At 39.6% G+C, this 26396-nt stretch overlaps 1 protein-coding gene and 1 pseudogene across 16 annotated transcripts in view; one reads left to right on the plus strand and one right to left on the minus strand.

The window, feature by feature from the left end:
• On the minus strand, positions 1-26124 carry LOC105466299 (vomeronasal type-1 receptor 48-like; annotated as a pseudogene).
• LOC139362897 (uncharacterized) overlaps positions 1-26396 on the plus strand; it is a 96436-nt gene that overhangs the window by 7876 nt on the left and 62164 nt on the right. For 9 of the 16 annotated variants that reach the window (XR_011622463.1, XR_011622467.1, XR_011622466.1 and 6 more), the window contains one exon: positions 23186-23304. Coding sequence is in view for 6 of the 16 variants with exons in the window: in XM_071095251.1 (XP_070951352.1) it covers positions 23186-23304 (119 nt within the window). In the remaining 10 variants the exon portion in view is untranslated. Of the gene's footprint in view, positions 1-685; positions 791-16271; positions 16431-23185; positions 23305-25294; positions 25428-25819; positions 26391-26396 lie in introns of those variants that run through there. The other 7 variants (XR_011622474.1, XR_011622472.1, XR_011622470.1 and 4 more) reach the window with 7 other exon arrangements.

Raw genomic sequence — 26396 nt, forward strand, 5'->3', positions numbered from 1 at the left:
CCACATGTTTTATTTAAATCAGATAGCAAATTTTGTGTTTTTGAATAATGTAATTAATGACAGCAAAATAATTTTTAGGAAATTTTATCACTAACTTGTTAAAAAGGGATGGCACTTCCAGTGAACCTTTGGCAGAATACTGATGATTCTTCTACCAGATCTGATTAGCACCATAGGACTGACAGTGGCATAGGCATTGACCATAAACTTGTGGACACTGTAGATGACAGGGCTGAATACCCATAACAGCACTGCAGAGGATGAGACAATTCAGTCCAGTGAGTACATAGCCACAAAGAAACTCACCAGCAGCAAGATGGTCTTGGTGGCCCTTTCCTCTGGGGAGGTTCTTAATAAAAAGCTAGTGCTGTGAAGGTGCTGGGAATGCCTCTGATGCCTGGCAAGAGAATCACGATGTATGCACTTGAGAGCAGCATGATTCCTACAAGGAAGACATCTCCGGATAACGACAGAGTAACAAACAGCCTTCTGATGATGACGTTCATTGGAGAAAGTGAGCAGTATTTACTGACATTCAGAATTAGCTGGGTCATATTGGAAAAACCTACAATGTAGATTATCATGTCACTGTTGAAAGACAAATTGAGGGACCAAAAAAAGAGTAAACCCAGGATAAACCCAGGATATTGTGTTTTGTGATTTTATGTTTAAATCTCACCAACAGGAGGTGTTGGGGCTGATGGTGATGGTCTGAAGCATGCTCAGGAGAGAGGTGTTGCAGATAGAGAGGCCCCTCACTACCTTGTATATGCCGAACACAGCCTTACATCTGAAGTTATTCTGAAAATTCAGTGACTCAAACACGTCTGGAGACAGTAACTCTTCTGCAATGACTAGCATCACTATGTGAACAAAGGCCAAGTGATAGATGATCAGGTCATGGTTTTTAGGTTTGTGATCCTTAAAGAATGTGAAAATGTGCCAGAGAAGAAGAAAGATGTTGGCTGAGATTCCAATGCCAGCTTGAAAACAAAAGGCCTTTTTGAAAGATAACATGTGAAATGTGTGTTCATCCTAATGACATAGAAGAAACATATTTTGAAGACCTGAAAAAAATAGATCTGTGTCATCAATGTTCCTTCATCAATGTTCAAAATTATTACCATTATAATTATTTTTATTTTACTCTCATTTTCTTGATTAACCCCATCTTATATAAATTCTTGATAGTGTATCTCCTGTACTATTTTCTAAACCAAATAAATGTATATATGTAATTATTATGAATCTCTCTATATAATAAATACATTTTCAATTTTGCCTGTCTAAGGTGCATACTATCTATGTTTCTCATGTACCTTGGCCTTCATCTCAGTAATCATATCCTTATTCTGTGTTCTCTCATTTTATATTTAGCTCTTCAGTTGAGCATATAAAATGAATAGTATTTGTACAGTTGAATAGAATTAAATGTATGTTAATATGAAAAGACTCACTAACACAATAAAAAATATATTCAGTTGAGTCTTTCTCATGATCTATCATTTTGATACAATTTATCCATCATCACTCTTCCATGATTTTTGACCCTTGTGATTTTACTGGATTCACCATGATAAATTCATATTTCATCAGCATAATAGCATTTTTATCCTATCTGCACCCTTATATTCTCTTTGTCATGAATTGTAATGTGTAATGTGGTATCTTGGAATTCAAATGTCAACATCCTTATAGGGACTGGGGGACATTATTCTGCTTAAACCCTAATTTACTATATATATTATAGAAATGATCCTGGCTGTTTCTCAGTTTAGTTCACGTCCCAGAGACTTATTATGCGATCTCTATCTCAGAACATAATTTTTAATACTTTCCTCTCAGGTGCCAACAAAATAAACACCCCCCCCGTTTTTTTTTGTTTTTTTTTTTTTTTTTGAGACAGAGTCTTACTCTATCACCCAGGCTGGAGTGCACTGGCGTGATCTCTGCTTATTGCAAACTCTGCCTCCTGGGTTCAAGTGATTCTCCTGCCTTAGCCTCCCAAGTGGTGCTCACCACTACATCAGCTAATTTTTCTATTTTAGTAGAGAAGATTTCACCATGTTAGCCAGGCTGTTCTCAAACTTCTGACCTCCCAAAGCGCTGGGATGACAGGCGTGGGCCACTGAGCAGCCACCGAGCCTGACCACTACTTTTAATTACTTTGTTTCGCCATGAAGTTGCATCAAAATAGTCACATGTTGGTCTTCTTCCTGAGACTTCACTTAATACAGAGATACTCTACCATGCCTAGAAAACTACTTTAAGTCTTAGTCTCAGTATTCAACAAGAATACTAAGTCTTCGATTAGTATTCAATAAGATAAAAAAAAACTTCAAGAAGATCTTCAATAAGATCAAAATACTTAGTCTTCAATAAGAAAGATAATTCCTATCAAGTTTTCTTGGGATAACTTCAATAATGTAATACCTGTAAAATTTTGCAGAACGATTTTGCCGTTACCATTTCATGTTACTTGGCCAAGATTCAGAAGTCATTTATCATTTTACTTTAATCCAGGGCTAAGAACAATTTAACTTCATGACATTAAAAAAGTGAAACACCATTAAATTCACTCGGATTTGTTTTAAATGAAAGTGTGTCTGATTCAAGGTCACGTATTATACAATTCCATAAATAAAAATATATGAGATGATGCAAAAATGTTGACATTGAGTATCCTTGGATAATAATAAAAAATTAGTGACTGAGAAAAAGCTGCTCTAAAACCACCAAATATGTTTGATTTTATAAAGGAAACATCTAGTTGATTAAATGGTTATTACTCTTTCTACAAAACTTTAATAAGTAAATGCATTTATCTTAGAAACAAAGATTTCCACAGCATACATCTACACCATCAGCGCAGTTCAGTTCTGCTGTCAAGTTAAAATCAGAAAATAAAACCAAAGTAATTTTAAATTAAAGTCTTAATGGTATCCAAATTTTAAGGATCACATTTCAGTACTTGAAAAAGATATCTGAACATCAGACAATAATATATGTATAATGAGTTATTAACTATATATCTGTATAGTTTTATTAATATAACCCATATATTATGAACCACACACCAAAAGAAGATATAGGACAAATAGTTAGATTAAATAACATAGATAAGAATTTTAATATTTTATTTTTTTCACCCTAAAAAACATCTAGTTTATGCTCTCTAATTCATTCTCCTTACTCTATAAATAACCTAAACACACTGAAACGGAATAATCTTCTGCGTGATCAGATGGTGTGTTTTTCCACTGAGGCTCTTGAGAGCATTGATGCTGATCCCAGACGAGATCAGCAATCTTGGCCGTCACGATCTTGGTTGTCATAAATTAGAGGATACAAATAGAGTATGATTGAATTGATTGTATCTTCAAAAATTTTTCTCATTTGCCAGAGCTAAACAATTGATAATTGCCTTTAACATATTGCAGAAGTAATTTTTAATCCAAATATTAAACTTAGCTGTGTTCTATGTTGTTATTTGATAAGTCTGGCAACTTTACACCATGGAAGAATTACGGAATTTGTATTAATACGATGCAAAACTGGGTGAAACAAAATAGGGGAAAAATCCATAGATGCTACTTTTAGGTTGTTCAGAGTGCAAAATAAAAATTTGGTTCTATGCGATGCATTAAAAATTTCAAAATCTAAATTCACAGCTTAGCTCTCGCCATTAGAAGTGACAACCTAAGGCTGCTGGGGCCGAGGGTGAAGCTCCTGAGCACTCTCAGTAAACACATAATGCAGCTCAAGTTTACTCTCATTGTACTGCCTTTCACTTTAGTGTATTCTCAATATTCTTAAGTCCCAAAGGGTAAAAATAATCATGTATAATAGGGGAATAACACCATTATACAGACCAGGAATGAAAATCTGATCATAAAAAGCATAAGCTTAGATCAGACATCTGAAGCAAAGATAAAAGGTATATAAAAGGAAAAAGCCATTCACAGGAATCCAAAAGCTGTTTTGCATATGATAGATATGTTGTTTGTAGAAAAAGAAGTTTGATAAAATATACTTCCTCATCTTTATTATAAAATACCGTTTTTAGTATTATTTTATTAATAATATTATTTGAATAGTGATGTTTGCACTGTTCCTTGTGTAGTTTTAAAATACAATCTATATGAATGTAAAATGTTTTTTATTATGTTAATAAAAATGTCATTTTTATCAGACATTTTACAACATTCATTGAGCAGCCTTGTTGGATCTACAAAATTTAGGCGCCAGGGAGAAGGGGTTTGTTGTTAAGTGTCAATAATAAATGGCAAACTGAAAAATCCAGCCGGCAAATTTAGAAAAGAAAAAATGCTTCCACCAAGATTAGGCCTGTTAAAAGAAGTTTTATAAAACACACCAAGACTAAAATAATAAATATGGTAAGTATCAGATGCATTGAATGATTGTAATACATTTGCCACTCTTTGGAAGCTGAAATTAGTGTAGACTGCAGCTAGAGGCACAATACTTGCTGACACAGATATTTATAATTTTAAGATATTTAATTCCCAGCTTCCTCAAAGGAAAAAATAAGCAGGAAAATTATTACTTTAAATGTAGGCAATAGAAAAATACTGGAGGGTCTTGATCACAAATTCTACACTACCAATTTGGAAAAAGCCTAAAATCCTTTTGGAAAAGTGTTTCTTTCTGATTATTTCAACTGAGGAGATATCAGCTAAGTGTAACACTCATTTTTTTTAATTTGAAAGGTCTTGTACAACCATGCCACTGTGATAGACAAGAGTCTTACCAAATATGTCAAATATTGAAATTGGAGGAGTATTTCCAAGTTGAAAATTGCAATTTGGAAAACCTCATCTTCTATTCTTCATGTACACTTACTATGAGCAGTTGAGGTGCTTCCTCCCTAAATACATAAAATGCAGATATTTGAAGCACTTAGAAATGCTTTTTTCCCCCTAATGTTCACAGACATAGTGATTTTGTGCTATTATATTTTCTTGAGGGCTTCATGCCCTTATGAGCCACAATTAGACAACCATTATTATTATCTTTTTCTTTTCTGTTTTGACTTCTTACTCCTTCCACTCTCTTTTTTTTTTTTTTTTTTTATTATACTTTAAGTTCTAGGGTACATGTGCACAACGTGCAGGTTTTTTACATATGTATACTTGTGCCATGTTGCTGTGCTGCAACCATCAACTCGTCAGCACCCATCAACTCGTCATTTACATCAGGTATAACTCCCAATGCCATCCCCCCTCCCCGCCACAATAGGCCCCAGTGTGTGATGTTCCCCTTCCCATCTCCAAGTGATCTCATTGTTCAATTTGCACCTATGAGTGAGAACATTAGTGTTTGGTTTTCTGTTCTTGCGATAGTTTGCTGAGAATGATGGTTTCCAGCTGCATCCATGTCCCTACAAAGGACACAAACTCATCCTTTTTTATGGCTGCATAGTATTCCATGTTGTATATGTGCCACATTTTCTTAATCCAGTCTGTCACTGATGGACATTTGGGTTGATTCCAAGTCTTTGCTATTGTGAATAGTGCTGCAATAAACATACGTGTGTGCATGTGTCTTTATAGCAGCATGATTTAATCCTTTGGGTATATACCCAGTAATGGGATGGCTGGGTCATATGGTATTTCTAGTTCTAGATCCTTGAGGAATCGCGATATTGTTTTCCACAATGGTTGAACTAGTTTACAATCCCACCAACAGTGTAAAAGTGTTCCTATTTCTCCACATCCTCTCCAGCACCTGTTGTTTCTTGACTTTTTAATGACTGCCATTCTAACTGGTGTGAGATGGTATCTCATTGTGGCTTTGATTTGCATTTCTCTGACGGCCAGTGATGATGAGCATTTTTTCATGTGTCTGTTGGCTGTATGAATGTCTTCTTTTGAGAAGTGTCTGTTCATATCCTTTGCTCACTTTTCGATGGGCTTATTTGTTTTTTTCTTGTAAATTTGTTTGAGTTCTTTGTAGGTTCTGGATATTAGCCCTTTGTCAGATGAGTAGACTGCAAAAATTTTCTCCCATTCTGTAGGTTGCCTATTCACTCTGACGGTAGTTTCTTTTGCTGTGCAGAAGCTCTTTAGTTTAGATCCCATTTGTCAATTTTGGCTTTTGTTGCCATTGCTTTTGGTGTTTTAGACATGACGTCCTTGCACATGCCTATGTCCCGAATGGTATTACCTAGGTTTTCTTCTAGAGTTTTTATGGTATTAGGTCTAACATTTAAGTCTCTAATCCATCTTGAATTAATTTTCTTATAAAGAGTAAGGAAAGGATCCAGTTTCAGCTTTCTACTTATGGCTAGCCAATTTTCCCAGCACCATTTATTAAATAGGGAATCCTTTCCCCATTTCTTCTTTTTGTCAGGTTTGTCAAAGATCAGATGGCTGTAGATGTGTGGTATTATTTCTGAGGGCTCTGTTCTGTTCCATTGGTCTATATCTCTGTTTTTGCACCAGTACCATGCTGTTTTGGTTACTGTAGCCTTGTAGTATAGTTTGAAGTCAGGTAGCGTGATGCCTCCAGCTTTGTTCTTTTGACTTAGGATTGTCTTGGAGATGCGGGCTCTTTTTTGGTTCCATATGAACTTTAAAGCAGTTTTTTCCAATTCTATGAAGAAACTCATTGGTAGCTTGATGGGGATGGCATTGAATCTATAAATTACCTTGGGCAGTATGGCCATTTTCACAATATTGATTCTTCCTATCCAGGAGCATGGTGTGTTCTTCCATTTGTTTGTGTCCTCTTTTATTTCACTGAGCAGTGGTTTGTAGTTCTCCTTGAAGAGATCCTTCACATCCCATGTAAGTTGGATTCCTAGGTATTTTATTCTCTTTGAATCTACTATAAATGGGAGTTCATTTATGATTTGGCTCTCTGTTTGTCTGTTACTGGTGTATAAGAATGCTTGTGATTTTTGCACATTGATTTTGTATCCTGAGACTTTGCTGAAGTTGCTTATCAGCTTAAGGAGATTTTGGGCTGAGACAATGGGGTTTTCTAAATATACAATCATGTCATCTGCAAACAGGGACAATTTGACTTCTTCTTTTCCTAACTGAATACACTTGATTTCTTTCTCTTGCCTGATCACCCTAGCCAGAACTTCCAATACTGTGTTGAATAGGAGTGGTGAGAGAGGGCATCCCTGTCTTGTGCCAGTTTTCAAAGGGAATCCTTCCAGTTTTTGCCCATTCAGTATGATATTGGCTGTGGGTTTATCATAAATAGCTCTTATTATTTTGAGATACGTTCCATCAATACCAAATTTATTGAGAGTTTTTAGCATGAAGGGCTGTTGAATTTTGTCAAAGGCCTTTTCTGCATCTATTGAGATAATCATGTGGTGTTTGTCTTTGGTTCTGTTTATATGCTGCATTACGTTTATTGATTTGTGTATGTTGAACCAGCCTCGCATCCCAGGGATGAAGCCCACTTGATCATGGTGGATAAGCTTTTGGATGTGCTGCTGGATTCGGTTTGCCAGTATTTTATTGAGGATTTTTGCATTGATGTTCATCAGGGATATTGGTCTAAAATTCTCTTTTTTTGTGGTGTCTCTGCCAGGCTTTGGTATCAGAATGATGTTGGCCTCATAAAATGAGTTAGGGAGGATTCCCTCTTTTTCTATTGATTGGAATAGTTTCAGAAGGAATGGTACCAGCTCCTCCTTGTATATCTGGTAGAATTCGGCTGTGAATCCATCGGGTCCTGGACTTTTTTTCGTTGGTAGGCTATTAATTATTGCCTCAATTTCAGAGCCTGCTATTGGTCTATTCAGGGATTCAACTTCTTCCTGGTTTAGTCTTGGGAGAGTGTAAGTGTCCAGGAAATTATCCATTTCTTCTAGGTTTTCTAGTTTATTTGCACAGAGGTGTTTATAGTATTCTCTGATGGTAGTTTGTCTTTCTGTGGGGTCGGTGGTGATATCCCCTTTATCATTTTATATTGCATCTATTTGATTCTTCTGTCTCTTCTTCTTTATTAGTCTTGCTAGCGGTCTATCAATTTTGTTGATCTTTTCCAAAAACCAGCTCCTGGATTCATTGATTTTTTGGAGGGTTTTTTGTGTCTCTATCTCCTTCATTTCTGCTCTGATCTTAATTATTTCTTGCTTTCTGCTAGTTTTTGAATGTGTTTGCTCTTGCTTCTCTAGTTCTTTTAATTGTAATGTTAGGGTGTCAATTTTAGATCTTTCCAGCTTTCTCTTGTGGGCATTTAGTGCTATAAATTTCTCTCTACACACTGCTTAAATGTGTCCCAGAGATTCTGGTATGTTGTATCTTTCTTCTCATTGGTTTCAAAGAACATCTTTATTTCTGCCTTCATTTTATTATGTACCCAGTAGTCATTCAGGAGCAGATTGTTCAGTTTCCATGTAGTTGAGCAGTTTTGATTGAGTTTCTTAGTCCTGAGTTCTAGTTTGATTGCACTGTGGTCTGAGAGACAGTTTGTTATAATTTCTGTTCTTTTACATTTGCTAAGGAGTGCTTTACTTCCAACTATGTGGTCAATTTTGGAATAAGTGCTATGTGGTGCTAGAAGAATGTATATTCTGTTGATTTGGGGTGGAGAGTTCTGTAGATATCTCTTAGGTCCACTTGGTGCAGAGTTGATTTCAATTCCTGGATATCCTTGTTAACTTTCTGTCTCGTTGATCTGTCTAATGTTGACAGTGGGGTGTTGAAGTCTCCCCTTATTATTGTATGGGAGTCTAAGTCTCTTTGTAAGTCTCTAAGGACTTGCTTTATGAATCTGGGTGCTCCTGTATTGGGTGCATATATATTTAGGATAGTTAGCTCTTCCTGTTGAATTGATCCCTTTACCATTATGTCATGGCCTTCTTTGTCTCTTTTGATTTTTGATGGTTTAAAGTCTGTTTTATCAGAGACTAGGATTGCAACCCCTGCTTTTTTTTGTTCTCCATTTGCTTGGTAAATCTTCCTCCATCCCTTTATTTTGAGCCTATGTGTGTCTCTGCATGTGAAATGGGTCTCCTGAATACAGCAAACTGATGGATCTTGACTCTTTATCCAATTTGCCAATCTGTGTCTTTTAATTGGACCATTTAGTCCATTTACATTAAAGGTTAATATTGTTATGTGTGAACTTGATCCTGTCATTGTGATATTAGCTGGTTATTTTGCTCGTTAGTTGATGCAGTTTCTTCCTAGCATCGATGGTCTTTACATTTTGGCATGTTTTTGCAATGGCTGGTACCGGTTGTTCCTTTCCATGTTTCATGCTTCCTTCAGGGTCTCTTGTGGGGCAGGCCTGGTGGTGACAAAATCTCTAAGCATTTGCTTGTCTGTAAAGGATTTTATTTCTCCTTCACTTATAAACCTTAGTTTGGCTGCAATGAAATTCTGGGTTGAAAATTCTTTCTTTTAAGAATGGTGAATATTGGCCCCCACTCTCTTCTGGCTTGGAGAGTTTCTGCCAAGAGATCTGCTCTTAGTCTGATGGGCTTCCCTTTGTGGGTAACCCGACCTTTCTCTCTGGCTGCCCATAACACTTTTTCCTTCATTTCAACTTTGGTGAATCTGACAATTATGTGTCTTGGAGTTGCTCTTCTCGAGGAGTATCTTTGTGGCATCTCTGTATTTCCTGAATTTGAATGTTGGCCTGCCTTACTAGGTTGGGGAAGTTCTGGATGATATCCTGAAGAGTGTTTTCCAACTTGGTTCCATTTTCCCCATCACTTTCAGGCACACCAGTCGGACATAGATTTGGTCTTTCCACATAATCCTATATTTTTTGGAGGCTTTGTTCATTTTTTTTTTACTCTTTTTTCTCTACACTTCTCTTCTCGCTTCATTTCATTCATTTGATCTTCAATCATTGATACTCTTTCTTCCAGTTGATCGAGTCAGTTATTGAAGCTTGTGCATTTGTCACGTAATTCTCATGTGATGGTTTTTATCTCTATCAGTTCATTTATGCCCTTCTCTGCATTGATTATTCTAGTTATCCATTCTTCCATTCTTTTTGCAAGAGTTTTAGTTTCTTTGCGCTGGGTACGTAGTTCCTCCTTTAGCTCTGAGAAGTTTGATCCACCGAAGCCTTCTCTCAACTTGTCAAAGTCATTCTCCGTTGAGCTTTGATCCATTGCTGGTGATGAGCTGTGTTCCTTTGGAGGGGGAGATGCACTCTGATTTTTTGAATTTCCTGCTTTTCTGCACTGCTTTTTCCCCATTTTTGTGGTTTTATCTGCCTTTGGTCTTTGATGATGGTGATGTACTGATGGGGTTTTGGTGTGGGTGGCCTTTCTTTTTGTTAGTTTTCCTTCTAACAGTCAGGACCCTCAGCTGCAGGTCTGTTGGAGTTTGCTTGAGGTCCACTTCAGACCCTGTTGGCCTGGGTATCAGCAGTGGAGGCTGCAGAAGATAGAATATTGCTGAACAGTGAGTGTTGCTCTCTGATTCTTGCTCTGGAAACTTCATTTCAGAGGTGTGCCCAGCCATGTGAGGTTTCGGTCTGCACCTAGTGGGGTATGTCTCCCAGTTAGGTTACTCAAGGGTCACGGACCCACTTGAGCAGGCAGTCTGTCCATTCTCATATCTTAACCTCCATGCTGGGAGACCCACTGCTCTCTTCAAAGCTGTCAGACAGGGTCATTAACATCTGCAGAGGTTTCTGCTGCTTTTTGTTTAGCTATGCCGTGTCCCCAGAGGTGGAGTCTACCGAGGCAGGCCAGCCTCCTTGAGCTGCAGTGGGCTCCACCCAGTTCGAGCTTTGCAGCGGCTTTGTTTATCTACTTAGGCCTCAGCAATGGCGGGCACCCCTCCCCCAGACTGCTGCCACCTTGCAGTTAGATCTCAGACTGCTGTGCTAGCAGTGAGGGAGGCTCCATGGGTGTGAGACCATCTGGGGCAGGTGTGGGATATAATCTTCTGGTGTGCCATTTGGTAAGACCCTTGGTAAAGCGCAGTATTAGGGTGGGAGTTACCCAGTTTTCCAGGTGTTGTGTCTCAGTTTCCCTTGGCTATGATTCACTGAGACATGACTGAAATTATAAAAAGACAATGATCCTAGCTCTTCATTGAGAAAATTCTGCCTTATCCTGCCACTCACCTGAGTCTTGCGCTCTCACTATTAATAATGCTGACAGACAGACAGTCACCCAGCTGAGTCTTCAGAGTGAGTCCATGTTTGAGGGATGAGGCTCACAACATGTCGTTATAAGGAAGCAATGCCATTAGTCTATCCCCTCCAGGCCTATAATTTTCACATCAACTATAAAGATAGTACAAACTCTGGTTTTGTGATTTTAAGAAAGGGAACCACCAAGGGAAAGTGAAACTTTTTGATTCCTAGAAAATACGTTAGGAACAGCTGTGCTCCAACTTTTCCATGTGTAAGCTTATTTCCCCAGGTATATTCAGTCCAGCAGGTTGTATGGTGTCTGTTCTTATAAACAAAACAGTAATCTCCCAATTACCCAACCTTCAAAATTAGTAAAACACAATGTCAGATTTTCCACTGCATTACTACTGGTTCAAGTAATTCATGGTTGCCCTCAGTAACGTTCCCCAGGAATCTCTGATTTTCACAGTAAGAAGTAGACCAAAATCACCTTTGTGAGAATCAGAAAAAGTGCCACCTCTGTCAGGCCTAAATGGGCAAAGTGCTTCATTTTCCTGAGGACACAGTTCTGAGTCAGGGCACTAGACATGGGAGCAAAATGTAGGCTGCTTTATACCTCTCACTACTTTGTCCAGGTACATTTACAGAGTACGGAAGTGCACATCTATTTCAAGCAATGAGTGTTTGGATACAAACTGTCCATGCCAAGAGATTTTGTTTTTTTTAGATATGGATTATCAAAGGGGTATTCTACCACCCTGACCCTCAGGTTTCTTTGTGGCTTCCACTCACAGGAGTGCTTTACACACTCAGTAGTAGGGCACACATTTTATAGCAAAGGCCATTTTTTTTGGCTTCTGCAACACCCATCAAACACGATTCTATTAAAACTAAAGTTAACATTAATCATAATTATCACTGCCTATTTGTTTACTTAGTCTAATAGTGTATGTTAAATTGTATGTTAAAATGGTGACTTCTATTTCAGTAAGCCTGTGGATCTTAGCACAGTGCAGGTACTCAGCCTCTTTAGTTTCAGTGTGGCTGTGCTCTCATGCGTCATCTTTCATTCTCTAAAAAGCATGCCCTCCATTTGACCTAAGTCAGGACCAAACAGACTTCTATTGTCCACAGTTTAATTCTTCCTGGTCTCTGCATCCCAGTCCAACATATCATCAGCTGTCATAAATACAATTTTATTTTCAATTCAATTTAAAAACAATTTCATTTCCATTTTCTAGATCATAATTTAGTTGCCTTTTCTAAGCCTTTCAACTCCGTTTAAATCTTTGTGTCTACTCATCGAAGAAAAACTGTCAAGAAGTAATTCTCTGAATGGGAAAGCTATCAATAAAAAATAAAGGCAACATAAGGGCTTTCCATGTAAACAAAAACTGAGTTGATTTCAACTAGGTAAAAATACAAAAATTAGCTGGGTGTGATGGTTGGCGCCTGTAGTCCCAGCTACTCAGAAGGCGGAGGCAGGAGAATTGTTTGAATCCGGAAGGTGGAAATTGCAGGGAACTGAGATTGTGCCACTGCACTCCAGCCTGGGCGACAGAGGGAGACTCCGTTTCCAAAAAAAGAAAGAAAGAAAGAAGAAAGAAAGAACGAGAAAGAACGAAAGACAGAGAGAGAGAGGAAGGAAAGAAGGAAGGAAGGAAGGAAGGAAGGAAGGAAGGAAGGAAGGAAGGAAGGAAGGAAGGAAGGAAGGAAGGAAGGAAGGAAGGAAGAAAGGAAGGAAGGAAGGAAGGAAGGAATCAAATAACCAAAGAGAATAATTTGAATCTACATGAAATGACAAGAGCACCAGTAAAGATAATCATGTCATTATAAAAGACATCATGCATACATTTTTAAAATTCTTATATTATTTTTAAAAATGAATGCATAACAATATAAATAAAGATGTATTGTTGGACCAATTACAATATGTGTAATATACTCACCAATAACGGAACAAAACAGGTGAGTGATAACATGTTTTGCAGTAAAAATTAGCTGAATATTCTGGAACAACTGAGAAAATTCAGAAATGGGAAATAAAAAGGTTGGTATCAAACGATTTGTAGCTATATCTTTGCTCTTTTTCTTTTCTCATCTTATTTTTATTGTTATGTTTTATGTTTTGTTTTTTCTTTTTGAAATGGAATTTCGCTCTTACTGCCTGGGCTGGAGTGTAATGGCACGATCTCCACTCACTGCAACCTCTGCCTCCCAGGTTCAAGTGATTCTCCTGCCTCAGCCTTCCGAGTAGCTGGGATTACAGGCATGTGTCACCATGCCCAGCTAATTTTGTATTTTTTTTTAGTAAAGATGGGGTTTCTCCATGTTGGTTAGGCTGGTCTCGAACTACTACTACTGACCTCAGGTGATCTGCCCTGCCTCGACCTCCCAAAGTACTGGGATTACAGGTGTGCACCACTGCGCCCGGCCATTTCTTATATTATTTTAAAAAATTAATGCATAATAATATAAATAAAAATATATTGTTGGACAAGTTACAAACACTTGTAATATACTTACCAATAACTGAACAAAACAGGTGAGTGATAATATGTTTTGCAGTAAAAATTAGCTGAATATTCTGGAACAACTAAGAAAATTCAGAAATGGGAAATAAAAAGGTTAACATCAATCGATTTGTAGCTGTATCTTTGCTCTTTTTTCTTTTCTCATCTTATTTTTTAAAATAAAATTATATAAAATAAGTGTAAAATATTGTTTATAGTATATATAGATATAATAAGTGTAAAATTTATGTCACAAAATAAGAAGCAGAAATAGAAATTAGAACTAACATTTGTATAACTCATCAGTATTAAGTTATTATAAATGTAAAACAGATTCTGATGAATGAAGATATATATCAGAAGCCCTAAAAGAACAAGAGATAACTCCAAATATATATTAAAAATTATTTTTAAAGTTGCAATATTACATAAAAATGCTTTCTTAATGCAAAAGAAGCAAAATAGTAGAAAAAGAAAGAAAATACACATGTGATATGTAGAAAACAAAAATAATACAGAAAAAATAAATCCAACTATATAAATAATACAAAATATAATAAGATTATTAAGTAAGAAAAACAGATTGTTAGACAGAATACAAAAATATGATACAAATATATGCTGTCTACAGCACAATCACTTTGGATCTGAATAAACAAACTGTGTAGACGTGAAAGAATAAAAGCTTGCAAAGAGCAGCCATAATAAAGTTGTAGTTGCAATTATACAATTAAAAAAGAATTTAGGCCGGGCGCAGTGGCTCACTGCGCCTGTAATCCCAGCACTTTGGGAGGCCAAGGCGGGCAGATCACCTGAGGTCAGGAGTTCGAGACCAGCCTGACTAACATGGAGAAATGCCATCTCTACTAAAAATACAAAATTAGCTGGGTGTGGTGGTGCATATCTGTAATCCCAGGTACTTGGGAAGCTGAGCCAGAACAACTGCTTGAAACGGGGAGGCAAAGGTTGCAGTGAGCCGAGATTGCACCATTGCACTCCAACCTGGGCAACAAGAATGAAACTCAAAAAAAAAAAAAAAAAAAAGCATTTAACACAAATAAAAAGAAAAACACACACTTAGGTATAAAATGAGACATTCAATATTGACCAAAAATGTCAATTCTTTAGGAAGATGTAACAACCATCAACCAATATGCAAATAAGACAAAGAAAATATGTGAGGCAAAGACTGATAAATATAAAGCAAGCAAGAGATAATCAAAAAATAACAGTTAGGGATTTAAATACTTCACTATCAATGATGAATTAAAAAACAGTCAACAGGTCAAAGAGTAAATAGACTTGAAGAAAATAAAACCACTGAGATCTAGCAGGCATGTGTAGTCGGATCCACCTAACAGGAATAGACTAGGCATTTTTAGTGCACATGGAATGTTCTTCGGAATAAACTATACTCTAGGTGATTAAATACACAAGAAAATTAAAAGAATTGTGTAAATGCAAAGAATTTTCTCTGACTGCAACGGAATAAAATTAAAAATTAATGACATCAGGAAATTTTGGTAAGTCACAGTTATGTGAAAATTAAGCAATTAAATTCTAAATAGCCAATGTGTCAAAGAAAAACTTAAGAATTGGAAAATATTTCACATGAATAAAAATGTTTACTCAATACAACAAAGTGTGCAAGATACAGCAAATTTATAGCAGTCAATTTCTTCATAAAAAAGGATTTCAAATCAATAACCTTGGGCAAAGGAATTGCTTTGGGACAAAAAGTAATCATACTGAAATGCCTAACAGGAAAGAATGGAGAGCCAGTGCTTTGGGAATAAGATATTTGAGAATTGTCCACATAGTTAAGACAATCTACCAGGCAACGTACAGGATTAGGGCCAGGTGCCGGCTCAGAAAAGACCTAGAAAGACCCTGATTTCTGATGTCTATTTGATCTTCAATCTCTGAACAAGCAGAAAATACAGGGAAAGGCCAAGTCGAAAACATTCTTATAAAGTGGAAAAGGTATTCTACAAGAGACACACAGAACAGTTTTAAGAACTTGGAATTTTTTGCACTGGTAAACTTATTTAAGTTAGTGAGTTATCCTATAACTGACAAATAATTTCTTTCTTTTTTTTTTTTTTTGTGAGGTGGAGTCTTGCCCTGTCTCCAGGCTGGAGTGCAGTGGTGCCATCTCGGTTCACTGCAACCTCTGCCTCATGGGTTCAAGTGATTTTCCTGCCTCAGCCTCTTGAGTAGCTGGGACTACAGGCACGTGCACCTACACCCAGCTAATTTTTGTATTTTTAGTAGAGACAGGGTTTCACCATGTTGGCCAGGATGGTCTCGATCTCCTGACCTCGTGATCTGCCTGCCTCGGCCTCCCAAAGTGCTGGGATTACAGGAGTGAGCCACCACGCCAGGCCCTGATTTCAAATATTTATAGGGTATAGTGTAATGTTTTAAAACATATATACGTTGCGTTATAATAAAATTAGGGTAATTAGCGTGTTCATCATCTCAAGCCATTATCATTTCTTTATAGTAATAACTTTCAAGTTACTGTTTTCTAGCTATTGTAAAATATATGTTGTTATTATAACATAGTTGTTAGAGTCACCCAATTGTGTAATGGAACACCAGAACTTATTTCTAACTGTAACTTTGCACCCAATGAATGACCTCCCTTCATCTTTTTCTTCCCAGACCCTTCTCCAGACTCTGATAACCACCAGTCTATGCTTAACTTCTGCAAGATCAGCTTTCCTATATTTCACTTATTAGTGAGCTCATGCAATATTTGTCTTTCAGTCTATGGTTTATTTCATTGAACATTATATTATCTAGGTTCACACATATTGCCACAAATGATAGTATTTTGTTCCTTTCCATAGTCAAATAGTATTCCATTGTGTATAACATATACATTTTCTTTATCTATTTACTGATGGACATGTTTTGATTTCATCTCTTGGCTACCGTGAATAGTGCTGGAATAAATATCATAGTGCAAATATCTTTTTGACATACTGATTTTAATTACTTTGACTGTATACCAGTAGTCAATAACCATATGTTAGCTCTATTTTTAACTTTTGGAGAACTCACCATACTATCTTTTATAGTGATTGTACTAAGCTACATCCCCACCAACAGCGTCAAAGAGTTTTCCTCTCACTACATCCTCACGTGGATTTGTTATATTTTGTCTTCTTGATACTAGCCATTGTTACTAGGGTGGGATGGTATCTCATTGTAGCTTCAATTTTCATTTCCCTTACAGTTAGTAATGTTGAGCATTTTGTTATAAACCTGCCAATCATTTGTACACCTTTTTTTTGAAAACTGTCTATTGAGGTATTCTGTCATTTTTAAATTGGATTATTTGTTTTGTTGTATTGTTTGTTTGCTTGCTGGTTAGTTGTTTGAATTCTTTATATACTCAGGATATTTGTATAATTTGCAAATGTTTGTTCCCATTCTGTACCTTGTCTCTTCACTATGTTGTTTTGTTTGCTTTGCACCTTTTTGGTTTGATGTAATCTATTTGCCTGTATTTTCTTGTGTTGCCTATGCTCTTGAGGTCCTATGCAAAAACTCCATTTAAAGATCAGTGTCATAGAGAATTCCCCATTTGTTTTCTTCAAGTAGTATCGTAGTTTTGGGTTGTATACTTAAGTTCTTAATGCATTTAAGTGGATTTTTGAATATGGTGAGAAATAAGGATCTGGTTTTATTAGCCTGCATATAGATATACAGGTTTTTTCAGCATCATTTATCAAAGAGACTATTTTTCTCCAATGTGTGTTCTTGTACCTTTATCAAAAACTCAGTTGTCTTTTTAGTGTGGATTTATTTCTGGGTTCTCTAATCTTCCACTGGTCTAAGTGTCTGTTGTTATTGCCAGTACCATGTAATTTTTGCTACCATAGATTTGTAGTATGTCTTGAAGTTAGGTGATGCAATGTGTCCAGCTTTGTGTGTGTTCTTTCAAGATTACTTTGGCTATTTTTGGTATTTTTTTTGTTTCATTTGAATTTTATTATCTTTTTCTATCTCTGTGAAGAATTTCATTGACATTTTGATGAAAATTGTCATTAATATATAGATCATTTTGGGAAGTGCAAACATATTAATTATATTATTCTTCAAATATGAAGGCAGAATATCCTTTTTTGGTATCTTTAATTTTTTCATCAGTGTTTTATATTACTGTTTACATTACTTTTAATGGCAAAAATTGCTATTACTTTTGCACCAACCTAATAATTATTCTAGACAACTTACACCTCCTTGGTTAAATTTATTCCTAGGTATTTTATTCTGTAGCAATTATACCTAAGACTGCTTTCTTAATTTCTTTTTCAAATCCTTTGTTATTGACATATAGAAATGATACTTATTTTGTATGTTGATTTTGTATCCTGCCACTTTACTAAGTTAACGTATTAGTTCTAATAGTTTCTTAATGGAATCAAGATTTTCTGTATGCATAATCATGTCATCAGTGAACAAAAACAACTTCACTTTCTTTTTACCAATTTAGATGTCCTTTTTTTCTTTCTCTTGCATAGTTGCTCTGGCTGGGACTTCAAGTACTATGTTGGAAAAAAATGGTAGAAGTAGGCTTACTTGGTTTGTTACATATCTTCGGGAAGGGCTTTTAATTTTCCCCCATTTAGTATGATGTTAGTTACTGGTTTTTCATATGTGGCTTTTTATTTTGTGGAAGTATGTTCCTCCAATATCTAAATTGTAGAGAGTTTTTATTTACGAACTCTTTATGAATGGTGCTAAATTTTACTGAATACACGTTTTTGTATATGTTGAAATGACTATACAGTTTTTGACTTTATGTTGTGATGAATCTTGTTTATTGATATGACTATATTGAACCATTTTTGCATCTTTGGGATAAACTCCATTGGTTCATGGTAAATAATCTTTTTAAAGTGTTGTTGAGTTCAAATTCCTGACGTTTTTTCAAGTATTTTTGCATCTGTGTTCATGAGAGATATTGGTCCGTAGTTTTACTTTTTGTGGTGATTTTGGTATCATGGTAATATTGGCCTTGTAGAATGTTTGGAGTAATTTCCTCCTCTTTCATATTTGGTAAAGATTTGAGAAGTATTGGTATTAATTCTTCTTTAAATGTTTGTCAGACTGTAACAGTAAAGCCATTAGTCCCTGGGCTTTTCTTTGAGAGGAGTCTTTTTTTCCAGTTTGACCTTTTTACTAATTATTTGTCTTTTTATATTTGTTATTTTTTCATGATTTAATCTTGGTAGTTTGTATGTTTCCACAGATTTATCTATTTTTTCCTAGTTTTTCATTTTATTGACATGCGGTTGATCTTAATACTCTCTTGTGATCCTTTGTATGTCTGTGGTAGCAGTTGTGATTTCTGCCTTTTTAATTATACTTTTATTTACTTGAGACTTCTCTGTTACTTTCTTAGTCTACTAGGAAGTGTTGATTTTATTTTTTCAAAAAACCAACTTCATCATTCATATTTTCTATTTTTAATTCTCTATATTATTTATTTTTACTTTGATTTTTGTTATTTCTTCCCTTCTACTTTTCAACATTTGTTTCTTCTTGTTTTGCTGATTCTTTAAGATCTAATATTAGGTCATTTATTTGAAATATCTCTTCTTTTTCATGTAGGTGTTTATTGTTATAAGCTTTTCTCTTATAATTGCTTTTGCTGTATCTCAATTTTTTTTGATATGTGGTATTTTCATTTTCATTTGTCTCAGGAAACTTACTACTTTTCAATTTTTTCACTTACCTACTCATTGTTCTAGAGCATGTCATTTAATTTATATTAATTTGTATAGATTTCCCCACCCCTTCTTTTAATCATTTTTAGTTTTCTTACATTTTGGTCAGAAAATATAGTTAATATAATTTCAATCTTTATAAATTTATTAAGACCTTTATTGTGACTTAACATATGGTCTATCCTAAAGAATATCCCATGTCCCTTAGGTACATTTGGCATACAGTGCAGTTTAACTCTATTTTTGTGTTGAAATTTCCTATTATTGTATTATAGTTACTTTCTCCCTCTAAGCCTATTAATATTTACTTTAGATATTTTGATGCCTCAGTGTTTAGTACATATTTATTTACAATTGTTATAAACTCTTGTAGTATTGACCTCATTATTTTATAATGGCATTTTACCATTCTTGATTTAAAGTCAATTTTATCTAATATATCTACTCTTGCTCTTTCTGGGTTTTCACTTCATAGTATACCTTTTTCCATCACTTTAAGTCTATGTGTTTTGCAGATTAAGTGACATTTTTGTAGACAGCGTATATTTGGTCTTTTTTTAATCCATTCAGTCATGCTTCATTTTTTTAATTGAATAATATAATCCATTTACATTCAAGGTTATTATTTATAGATAAGTGTTTTCTACTATCATTTTGTTACTTCTTTTCTGTTTTTTTTTTTGTAAATCTTTTTCTCTTTCTTCCTCTCTTACTGTCTTCCTTTGTGGTTAAGTGATTTTCTCTAGTGCATGCTATGATTTTATGCTATGTCTTTTAATGAATCTGTTCCAGATTTTTGTTTTGTAGATAACACAATGCTTAACAAAAACTTCTATGGCTATAACATGTTTTTCTAAACTAATAACTTTAATTACAAATACAAGTAATATAAAAACACTCTACACTTTATCACCATTCCCCTAGCACTCTTACTTTTTGATATTTTAAATCACATCTTATATTACTTATCTCTTAACCAATTGTCATAATTCTTGTGGCTGGTACTTTTGTATTATGTCCATACTTATAAGCAGTTTACCTACCACAATTATAGTATTATTCAGAGTTTTTCTGTATTCCTATTAATACTTCTACCCGTGAGTTTTATAATTTTAGATGTTTCTTTTTGTTACATGTCAGTGTTCATTCCTTTTAAAAAATTGTCCTTGGCATTTTCTGTAAGACTCATCTGGTGTCAAGAAATTCTCTCAGCTTTCAGTTGCCTGGGAAAGTCTTTATTTTTTGTGTTTGAAGGCTAGCTTTGGTGGGCACAGTATTCTCATTTTTATTTTTGAGACAGAACGTCTCTGTCATCTCGGATAAAGTGCCGCAGAAAGATCATAGGTCGCTGCAGCACTGAATTCTTGGTCCCAAGTGATCCTTCCACCCCAGCCTTCCAAGTACCTGGGACGACACAGTTGTTTTAAATTATTCATAAAGCAAGACATAAACCTGTCTTTAGGCTTGTTTTCTGAAGGTTTATTTTATTTCTATTGAGCCACATTTTCCTGTTTTATATGCTTTATAATCTTTTTATGAGAGTGAAGAATTTGCAGGAAAAAAAACCCCAAGCACTTTATTCACCGTTATAGACAGCCTTACTGCAGGAATAAACTGTCACTAGTCAGTGTGTAGAGATGCTAGGAACTCACAAAAGCTTCCTGGGCTTTTAGTGTATGTTTTTATTCCAGTTTCTGATAAATATGCTTCTCATGTCTCCAGGAGAGGGTCTAGGTTTGGGGCTGGGCATTAGACCAGGAGGGGTCTCCTTGGAGGGGTCTGTGCCTTCACCGTTTCTGTCCTGGGCCCCTTGCGCTGGGCAGTGCTGGGTCCTTTCTGGATGCCCCTGGGGTCCAGCTCTGCATAGGAGGCCACAGATCGGGGAGGCCCAGGCAGGGAAGCGCTCGCCACACTCCTGTCTTTCATCTGAGTTGTGTCAGGGGTATGTTCGGTTTCCAAGAGGACTCATGGTGCCCTGTCCAGCCCACTAGGCTTGGGTTGGTTTGGCCCTCCCTCTGCGATAAAGCAGAGGGTCCTGTGGACAGTATGAGCAGTGTGGCAGTGTGAGTGCTGGGGTACTTTTCCTGCACTGACCTCTGTGCTGTTATTGGCAAATACATTACATTTATTAAATTTATATATCTGATAGCCATGAAGATACAATTACAAACAGTATTACATAGTTGCTTTTGACAGTCAGTTAATATAAGAAATATTCTCTTATATTGCCTTATAAATATGTCACATTTACTAGATTTGGGAGGCCAAGGAGGGTGGATCATCTGAGGTCAGGAGTTCAAAACCAGCCTGGCCAACCTGGTGAAACCTCATCTCTACTAAAAATACAAAAATTAGCTGGGCATGGTGGCAGGCACCTGTAATCCCAGCTACTCGGGAGGCTGAGGCAGGAGAATTGCTTGAACCTGGGAGGCGGAGGTTGGCCAGGCCAGGATGCCAGTGGACATGGGGCAGGAAGATTTTTGATCTGGAAAGTCATCAATTAGCTCCAAATTCTTCAGTGTGTCTTCTGTCTCCCATGCCCCCAACCCAGCAATCTCATCTCAGGGATAGGTTTTGTTGTTGGAAAGTCCTCTCTAAGGAAGCCCATGTCTCCATGGCTATGACCCACCCCTTTCCCAGTATCAGAACTCCACCCCCGGTGCCCTGCTGGTCCAGCCCATGGTCTCAGTGTTAGGCCAGGGTTGAGTGGTCCATTGTGGGAACCCAGAGAACCGGTGGGAATACAGATATGGCTGGACCAAAGCCCTGGGTTCTCAGCAGTGCAGTCTCTAAGTCAACAAAGGAGGAGGGGGCTAGCCTGGGGGTCCAGCCCTGTTCCTTGGAACTGGCCCTGGAAATTTGCAGGGTGTGGCCACAGGGTGAGGGGGTGCTTGGCATGGCCTGTGGTCAATTGTCCAGCAGGTCTCTGAGGGCTAAAGGAGCCCAGCAAGATTTTCTTTTTCATTTTCTGTAGGGCAGGGCCAAGAGAAGGAACCAGCTTTGGAACAGACAGAAGACTCGCTGCAACAAACAGCAGCGTGTAACAGTCGGCACTGGTGGAAAGAAAGGAGGCATTTTCTCTGCAGAATTTGTTTTCTCTTGCTTGTATCTGAAACCAGGGAAGGTCACCAGAGTTCAGTTCACCTGTGGTAACCATGTTACTCTCTGTGCTCAGGATGTGCTACTGCCCCCCTAACCCTCAGCCTTCAGGTGCTGTCCTTGTGGTCAGTAGGCAGTGACCCCTGAGCCACTATCATGAATCTTGGTGGTGGCTGTGGTAAAACGACTGCAGGGAGAGGGTTTGGGGCGATTCAGCAGGAATTGTGGCCGCTCTCATTGAGGGCATGTTGCCCCCCACTAACCACCATTCATGCCCACAGGCCACACATTCTGCATCACTGACCTGCTGCATGGAAGGCTGGTCCATCCCTGGGCGACCTGATGGGTGGTCAGTGATGCAGAGTGTGTGGCCTGTGACCTGTGGGCCCTGCTGAATTGCCCCAAACCCTGTCCCTGCAGTGGTTTTACCAAAGCCACCACCATGATTCATAATAGTGGCTCAGGGGTCACTGCCCACTGACCACAAGGACAGCACCTGAAGGCTGAGGCTTAGGGGGGCAGTAGCACATCCTGGGCACAGAGAGTAACATGGTTACCACAGGTGAACCGAACTCTGGTGACCTTCCCTGGTTTCAGATACAAGCAAGAGAAAAAAATTTCTGCAGAGAAAAAGTCTCCTTTATTTCCACCAGCACTGACTGTTACACGTTGCTGTTTGTGTCATTGAGTCTTGTGTCTGTTTCAAAGCTGGTTCCTTCTCTTGGCTCTGCCCTACAGAAAATGAAAAAGAAAATCTCACAGGGGAAGATGTCCTCAGTGAAAATGAACCAGATTGGCCTGGACATGAGCCACATTTTGAGAAGCCATTTCATATTCTGGGAGTGCTACAGCATCAAGTAAGGTCTTTGGGGAATGGAGGGTCCTAGCGGAGGTGGGGAATCCAGAGGGATGGAGGCATCTGAGGAGCAATGGGGAGACATCAGGGCAGAGGTAGGGGTCTTAGAGAAGAGGGTGACAGCCCACGACATTTCCTGGAGTTCTGGCTTTGGGAAGGGTCTGCAGTAAGGCCTGAAATAGGGAGTTTTTCAGGAGAACCCAGGGGGCTCTGAACACCTGCTCCTTCCATGAGGACAAGAATACACTGTGCACCCAGATTTCTACCTTAAAGCAGTGCTCACAATGCTTGATCAATGGGAAAAGGATGCAGAGGGAGACCCCAGGCCAGGGATTCTGCTGCCTGACACTGCCTGGCTTCCCCGGCCCAAGGGTCTGGCTCCCTCAGAAAAACCCAGCTCCTTCCAGCAGGAGGCACAGGCAGGTCCCTGCAGAACACATAACCCATGCCCGGCCTGAGAGGAGGTGTCCCATGGCTGAGGCTCAGGGCGAGGATTGTGGGCAGATTGGGCCAGGACTTACCTTGCGAGAGCCCAGGAAAGCCCCAAATTCTTGGGGGACCCCTTCTTCTAGGGGCCACAATCTGCTGAGATGAGTCCAACTCCATGAGGAGCTGGAGGATGTTGTCTAATCAAGCTTCATGTGGGGCGGGGGGGGGTCTCATTCCATGCAGAGGGGTCCCTGGCACTACAGACTGAGCTCCCAGTAGGACACTGGCTTCCAGCCTTGAAGGGCCAGGTCCTCCCATGCCTGCTGTCCCCACAGACTCCCTTCCGGCTCATCCTTCGGCTCTGGGACGTCTGCCTTCTGGAGGATGAGCATATGCTCACAGCCAGGGCATACATGGTATTCAAGGTGCACAGAACCTTGTCCCCGCGTGCCCGAGGGAGCTGTGGGGAACATGCAGGACAGATCCCAACTGTCCTGAGTGTAGTGCGCACACTGGGGCCCAGCTTTACAAGAACCAGATGGGCTGGATGGAAAAGCTGACCAAGTCTCCTTGCCTTTCAGCCAAATCTGTGGTGTTCCCCAGGAAGGTTCCTTGCCTGGAGCAAGTGTCCCTGGTGCCCCGGACTCTGCGGGCATCCATCAGCACAAAGACCCTCTCCAAGGGGGATGGGCTGGCCCTCCCAGGACCACCAGCCCGTGGGTCATCCCCCACCCTCACCCAGAACCCCGGGCAGAACCCAGGGCAGAACCCCGGGCAGTAGGCTGCTCTCTGGTGGCCCAGGGTCTCAGGGTCTGGACAGTCTGTCCCTGGCTCAGGACACATGCCTGGGAATTAGGGTTTTCTCCTCTGCTCTTGCATCTCCTGGGTAAACCAATAGTGATCCCCAGCCCACTCCCGCCGCTCCACTCATGCCTCAACGTTCACATCCACGGAAAAGGCGCCGGTGAGGGTGACCTTTCCAGGAAGCCACAGCCCATGCCCACCCCTGCAAAGCTCCGAAGTCATGCGCGGGCGGGACAGGCAGCAGATTCTCCCAAGAGCAGCTGAACTGCGCTCTGGTTGGAGAGGGCAGCAGCACAATGGACAGCGTCTGGACCACAGGCCAGTTACCACAGCAGCTTAGGAAAGCAGGCGGCTCCCTGGGCTGAAGGAGGCACGATGCTCTGGAAAGACCCCGGGTGCAGGTGGGAGAGGAAACCGAGCTGAGGAGCAGGAGGTGGGGTGAGGATGAGACCTGCCCGATTTGGGCAAAGGCGAGGTGCACTTCGCAGCGTCACACCCTTCTCACTACCCAGCCCAGACCTGCCCCTCAAGTCCCTCTGCGGACTCGCTCCCCTCAGCCAGGGGTGGCACAGAATCAGTGGCCAGCATGGCTTTGGAAGCGGAGCGGTGCACGCAGCCCTGCCCCTCCCTCCGGGGCTGCGCACCATCTGACACATGCTAGGATTCTAGTCCGGTAGCCCCGAGACCAACGGCCAGAAGCGGTTAAGAAACTACTACACCCCGCCGAGCGCGATGGCTCACGCCTGTAATCCTACCACTTTGGGAGGTCCTTAGGTCAGGAATTCGAGACTAGCCTGGCCAACATGGTGAAATTCCGTCTCTACTAAAAATACAAAACTTAGCTGGGCGTGGTGGCAGGCGGCTGTAATCCCAGCTACTCGGGAGGCTGAGGTGAGAGAATCGCTTGAACCCGGGTGACAGAGGTTGCAGCGAGCCGAGATCGCGCCATTGCACCCCAGCCTGGGCGACAAGAGCAAAATTCCATCTCAAAAAACAAAGAAAGAAAAAAACAAAAAGCAAAAACACTACTACTCCCAATATGCCTGGTGAGGAGCGCACCGCACTGCCACTCCCTGAAAGTACCCGCTCCATTCCCAAACCCCAATCCCAACGCATGCTGAAATTGTAGTCCGGTAACCCTGTGACCAACGGCCGGAAGTGACTGGGAGACTACTTCTCCCAGCATGCCCGGCGAGGCGCGCACCGCGCTGCCCCTCCCTCCTGGGACACGCACCGCCTCCAATCCTGGTTTACGCTGGGCCTGTAGTCCCGCAGTCCTACGAGCAACAGGCTGCGAGCGAATAAGAGACTACAGCTCCCAGATACAGATACCTCGAGCAGAGGTCCCTCCTCCTCCGCTTCCCTCCAGGCGTCCCGTGCAGTTTGGCGGTGGGTAGGGGAGCTTGGCTGTTTCCAAACCTCTCCTGCCTGCCAGGAGACAGCTTAACCAGGGCCACTGGTCTCACCTGGTAATTGTGACATCTCGTTCCCCAGCATTCCTGCTTCAGGACTTGTTTTGAAAGCTTGATTTCACGAAGACCAGCAAGAGGTCTGCAGCCTCGCCTAGTCTCCTCTGTAGGGTTGCCAGGGATGCCATAGTAACGTTCGTCCTCCCGGAACTGGGCGCACCCCTCCTTTCCCTTCCTGCCTCTCCCCCACAGCCCTGCGCCTTCTTCTCGCCCATCCCTTTCCATGACCCTTCGGACATGCTCAGTGCAGCCCTTCCCTATAGGTGGGACTTAAGGCCCTTGGGCCTGGCAGTTCTCTGTCGTCTTTCGATCCGGTGTGGGCTGCTCCCTCCTGAGTGTCTGAAACCATCAGTTCACTACCTGACGTGAAAACACCTAGTCCCTGGTAACC

Source organism: Macaca nemestrina, chromosome 4, assembly GCF_043159975.1.
Source record: "Macaca nemestrina isolate mMacNem1 chromosome 4, mMacNem.hap1, whole genome shotgun sequence".
NCBI classification, from domain to species: domain Eukaryota; kingdom Metazoa; phylum Chordata; class Mammalia; order Primates; family Cercopithecidae; genus Macaca; species Macaca nemestrina.